Raw genomic sequence first — 6,000 nt, forward strand, 5'->3', positions numbered from 1 at the left:
TTTTTCATTATTTAATGAAAAAAATTATATTCAAGCCATGTTTCTATATATCTAATAATAGCACAACACAAAGTAAAATTAATAAAGCTTTTATTTCATACTCATGATAGACTTTATAAATTTCTGGAAAGATTCCAATATATTGTTTTCAAGACCTCTTTTCCTCTTTTCTTCCCTCTACAGTCATATTTTATAAGATCATTTATAATTAAAGAACAAACGAGGAAATAAAGAAAGGTATAAAAAGCATAAGAGAGAATGAACAGCAGTCTTCAACCTGGTATTTTCCTTTCTAATAAAGTGAATAATTGCCAGATGTGCAGGACAGTATGTAAATATTCTAAATCAAAGTGATATCTCAGAATTTAATATGAAGAAATACAGTGCATGGAAACTTTACAAAAACAGCTACAACATTAATTACAGCATTTTCCATCTGTAGTAAGAAAATAATTAATTAAGACTCTATGACAAGAGGGTGATTGCAGCCATTTCAGCTGTACTAGAATTGATTCCTCCTATACATGAGCACATCCTAGAATTAGATTAAGAAAAAAATTGAATGTTTTAATTTTTAAATACATGTTTAAGATGCATATGCTATAGATTGAGCAATTAGAAATAAGAGGAGATAAATATATATTTTTTATATAAAGATATATAAAGATATAAAGATAGTATCAAAATACATTTGTGTCATATTCCTGGATTGATGCTTTCTGCAGATGCAAGTTTTATTAACACTTGTTTAATTTTAGTTACATAAAATATACTATAGTTGAAAATCAAAATTGAAATACATTATTTTAAGACCATACATATAAATGCATCAAGATCCACAAAACATTTGTAAGAGTCTTTGAATAGTAATTTGGCACCCAAACCTTGAAAATATAATTTGTAATATAATATATTTGGTTTCTTATTTACTGGTACTTTTTTTGTCTGTTTCGACAGTCTATTTTTTTTAATGAAAAAGTTCCTAATACCTAATATATTAAATATTTTAGTATGTCCTAGCTTCTTTAGACTTTCAACATAATAGCCATAGTAAGAATTCAGTAATAAGAAAAAGCCATAAAACAACAGCAACAATAAAATAACCTGAAGCCCTGTGACTCAATCAGGTTTTCAATGGACATTCTAAATAAAAATTCACCAGACCATTACTGTAATGGATCTGCTGCGGGTCCTGAGAGCAGAGAGGGCAGCGGGTCCGAGAGCAGCCAGTCCTGGGCTCACCACGCAGCAGGTCTCCAAAGGTGACTTTTCCCCTAGGCGTCCCCAGGGCAGACACATAGGCACACCATGCAGATAGGTTTGCTGCAAGCTGCTGGGTCCCGAAAGCAGCCAGTCCCAAGCAGGGAAGGTGCATAAGACCACGCAGTATCTCTCCATGTGACAGTAGCCAGTGGGGAAGAAAGATGGATAAACATACCATACAGAGATATAGAGTAAAGTTAGACATTTATTAGGTGGATTATGGAGGGGAAGCAAAAAGGGGAGAAGGGGAAGAAAAGGGGGAGAGGGAGAGAGGCTGCCTTTCCGAGAAAGGGGACAGAAAGAGAGAAAGTGGGGCTCTGAGGCTGCAAGCAGGAAGGGAGTGGGCGTGGCTTGTCCCTAAAGAGACAGAACAATCATTACAATTACATTACATTAAATATTTATGGAAAAAAACTTTGACAGCATTTTTCTTAATATAAAATTATTAGCAGTATCATTTATGGCCTAATAAACATTTTCTATGTAATTGAAGATTTTGTAAAATTAAAAGTATACATTTACTAAGGAGAATCGCCTCTCACAGGGCTGGCATTACTTTTCTTGTTGTGTTCATTAGCATAAAGGATGAGCATGATGACAAAGAGAAATTGCTACCTAGGTGCACCGAGTTTAGTTTAAAGATGACTGTGTGCAAGACAAATCGGCCTTTGAACACATCCAGGCACTTAGTATCACCTAAGTGCCAAATTTAGTCTTGTCCTTGTTGTTGACACATATATAATTTTTCCATTAAAGACCTTTGAAGATTTTGGGAGAACAGCAGGTCTAATTTTTTGTTTAATTCGGTTCCCTTTGTTTAGAAAAAAATATTGTAAAATCGATGTAATTTATGATTATTTTGAAATTAGTATGTAATAAATGAAGGAACCTTTGGAATACTTCAACATTTAACAATAATAAATTTTTATTGAACCATTAACCACAATTATAAAATTATATAAAATTAAGCATAATTATATATTAGGCATTTCAATTCAGTTGTTAATACAAAAATTTTAAATTAAAATTAGGTGATGTGTTTAATTTTAAAACAATACCCTACTGTTTAAGTTTATACTCTATTAAGTTTCAGTAAGTACTCCTAATTAACTACACTGAAACATTTTTTAAGTATGAAATTATACAGAGCCCAGATATATCTTCAGAACGAGTCACTAAGACAATGTGCCTATAAATTTTACAACATTTTTTTCCAATTATGGCATTTCTGAAGTTCCACACAATTTATTTTGGATGAAGTTAATCACACTGCTTATATATTAACAGTATCCTAATATACTAATCTTTGAGTCTATATGTTACAAAGGACAATTCAGTCTCACACACTGAGAAGGATTTTATGAAATGTGCATTTATATATGTGGGGCCAATAAAGGCTTTTAGATCTCTTCGAATCAATGTTTCTTGATTACTGTGTTCTTATCATTTGTATCTTTGATGCTTCTGTGAATGGCTTCATACTCACCAGTATATGGGCAGCACCAAGCAGATGTGAAAGGATCTACACAAAAGAAGGAAAGGCAGGAAGGCAGGCAGGAAGGAAGGAAGGATGGAAGGCAGGCAGGCAAGAAGGAAGGAAGGAAGGAAGGAAGGAAGGAAGGAAGGAAGGAAGGAAGGAAGGCAGGAAGGAACGAAGGAACGAAGGCAGGAAGGAACGAAGGCAGGAAGGCAGGAAGGCAGGCAGGCAGGCAGGAAGGAAGGAAGGAAGGAAGGAAGGAACGAAGGAACAAAGGAAGGAAGGAAGGAAGGAAGGAAGGAAGGAAGGAAGGAAGGAAGGAACGAAGGAACGAAGGAACGAAGGAACGAAGGAACGAAGGAACGAAGGCAGGAAGGAACGAAGGCAGGAAGGCAGGAAGGCAGGCAGGCAGGCAGGAAGGAAGGAAGGAAGGAAGGAAGGAAGGAAGGAAGGAAGGAAGGAAGGCAGGCAGGCAGGAAGGCAGGCAGGAAGGCAGGCAGGAAGGCAGGCAGGAAGGAACGAAGGAACGAAGGCAGGAAGGAACGAAGGCAGGAAGGCAGGCAGGCAGGCAGGCAGGAAGGAAGGAAGGAAGGAAGGAAGGAAGGAAGGAAGGAAGGAAGGAAGGAAGGTAGGAAGGAAGGCAGGCAGGCAGGCAGGAAGGAAGGAAGGAAGGAAGGAAGGAAGGAAGGAAGGAAGGAAGGAAGGAAGGAAAAAGGAAAGAAAGGAACGAAGGCAGGCAGAAAAGTAGCATGGTGGTAGTCCTTCTTGGAGGAGTGACAGGAGGATTAGGGGTTGATATGATCAATCTGAAAGAATCAACAAAAATACTGTTTTAAAACATATATGATCTAAAGTCATAGTTACTGCTTTAGTTTTTTCTTTATTTACTCCTCAGATATAACTTGTATACCCACATGCTAAAAACAACAAACCACAAATGTCTGCCCTTTTCAAGTATTTTTTTTTCTTTTCAGTTTCTACAGATAAAGTGATCTGAAGTTGTATACAATATTGTAAAAGAAGAAAAAGAGGCTGTGACATGCGGAGAAATGTCAAAGGTGGTTTCATTCTGAACAGCAGCACCTCCAATTCAGTTTATATAAAGCCCCAGTCATATGGACATATTGTTCACTTTTAGACATACCATTTCTTATGTGTTAAAAGCTGTAAAATTGTCATTTTATGGTTTACATTGTAAATGTGTTTTCCCTCTTTTTAATTATGTTTTGTAAGTCTTAAAGTGTGAAGAACATTAATGAATGGTGAGAGAGACACTGTATACAAATGTATATTTGTAAAAGCTATTTTTATGATTAGCATGTGTCATTGTTGATCACATAGTCACATAGTATTGCAATTCTACATTTAAAGCTTGTTTCCAGCAATGTCATATGGAGAATATACATTGTATGCTAGTTTCTATAATTTATTTTCTATTTATAGTTTAAGGTACTTTAGACTATGAGGAAAACTATTTGAAAAAGCTATATTTCTGCCCTTTATAAGCACCATTTTATTAATAAAAGAATGCCGTTATTTCAGAAGTGATGCAACCATTTAAGGACATTGGTTTGACCTGTGAGCATGCTTGGCACTAGTGAGCTGAAATGATCTAGTCATCACCTATTACTTGAGACTGACTGTGAAATTCTGCGGACAGTTTTCAGTATTTGGAAAGATGAGAAGTAGACTAATAAGGAAAAGATTGTCTTGTCCTGGGATTCCAAAATTTCAGTTAGTGCACACACCCCTTCATCTCATGCCCTAGTCCTCAGAATCCTCTATTCCCAAGCATTGTATTTTCCAAATTCTCTTGGCTATTGTCTTGTGCAGTGGAAAAGGGAGAGACCATCCCTACAGGATGTAGGCACATTCAGCACATAATTTCTTAATAAATACTGGTTCTTTTAAAAACAAATTGGTGTGTCCTTTGTCTTTTTGTGTCACATTATTAATATTCAGTGTGAACAGTTTGCATTTCTACAATGGGATAAAACAAATCAAATAATAAAAGCAATCCAACCACACTTAAATATGTTTTGTGTCTGTTCAGTATACTCCCTATAGCATGCCTGTGTTTGAAAATACATTTACTTGATGTACAAAAGAAAGTTAGATGATCCTCCATTCTTTACAAAAGTTACCGTTCAAATAACATTTCAAGAATGTGTATTGTTCTTCCAAGTATTTAAAGATAAGGATATAAAGCAATCCACCTCATCACAAGGTCTTGCTTTTCAAACAGGCCATACATCTGAAGGGAGATGATGGAGGAGGGTCATCTTTCTATCTGTTGTTTCATTGGTTAATTAATAAAGAAACTGCTTGGCCTTTCTATCTGTTGATTTCATTGGTTAATTAATGAAGAAACTGCTTGGCCCTTTAATAGGACAGAAAATTAGGTAGGCGGAGTAGACTGAACAGAATGCTGGGAGAAAGAAGCCAAGTCAGGCAGTTGCCATGATTCTCCCGCCGAACACGGACACAGACACAGATTAAGATCCTCCCTGGTAAGCCACCAGCTCATGGTGCTACACAGATTATTAGAAATGGGTTAATCAAAGATGTGAGAATTAGCCAGTAAGAGGCTAGAACTAATGGGCCAAGCAGTGTTTAAAAGAATACAGATTCCGTGTAATTATTCCGGGTAAAGCTAGCCGTGTTGGCAGCCAGGTGCCAGGAACGTAGCCCGCCGCTCTTAACACTACAGAGTGGCGCTCCAACATGATGGACTAAATCCACTTAAAAACCTGAGAGGGCTTTTTAAAAAAGGGAGAGAGAGTTTAACACAGCTTTTGGCTGTTTGTGAGTGGCTTGCTGCAAAGAAATTTTCCTGGCTCAGCAGCAGGAAAAAACTGGCTGTTTTAAAATGCTGGCTTTCTGGGCTGTGCTGCCATTGTGATCTCTGGCTGGCTCCTGTGGGAGACAGAGCTTTTAAATGGAGCATTTGGAGTAAAGTGCTATGGCTTGCTTGATGGCAATGTGGACTGCTGTGTGCCTGGAACTGTGAATGGCTCAAGGACACCAAATGGCTCTGAGGCAGGAGTGGCTCAGCTCTGCCATGCTGAACTGTGCTGGCCTCAGGCAGGAACTACCATAATTACCATAATAATAGCACAGTTAAGGTTTAGACTGGGCAAGACACAGGCGGTACCTTATTACCTGTACATGGTGCAACTTAAGTTTTTAAGAACTGCTTAACATTTTAAGAAATGCTCCTGGATAGTAAAAAAAAAACAATTACAGATTCACAATAAAAC

General features: G+C 37.1%; 1 protein-coding gene across 8 annotated transcripts in view; it reads left to right on the top strand.

The window, feature by feature from the left end:
- The window catches only part of Ralyl (RALY RNA binding protein like), an 806,300-nt gene extending 801,664 nt beyond the window's left edge, over positions 1 to 4,636 (top strand). For all 8 annotated transcript variants that reach the window (XM_057790445.1, XM_057790446.1, XM_057790447.1 and 5 more), the window contains one exon: positions 3,715 to 4,636. In XM_057790445.1, coding sequence (XP_057646428.1) covers positions 3,715 to 3,732 — 18 coding nt within the window. In that variant the 3' untranslated portion in view covers positions 3,733 to 4,636. The remainder of the gene's footprint in view (positions 1 to 3,714) is intronic.
- The last annotated feature ends 1,364 nt before the right edge of the window (positions 4,637 to 6,000 follow it).

Source organism: Chionomys nivalis, chromosome 16 (genome assembly GCF_950005125.1).
Source record: "Chionomys nivalis chromosome 16, mChiNiv1.1, whole genome shotgun sequence".
Lineage (NCBI taxonomy): Eukaryota > Metazoa > Chordata > Mammalia > Rodentia > Cricetidae > Chionomys > Chionomys nivalis.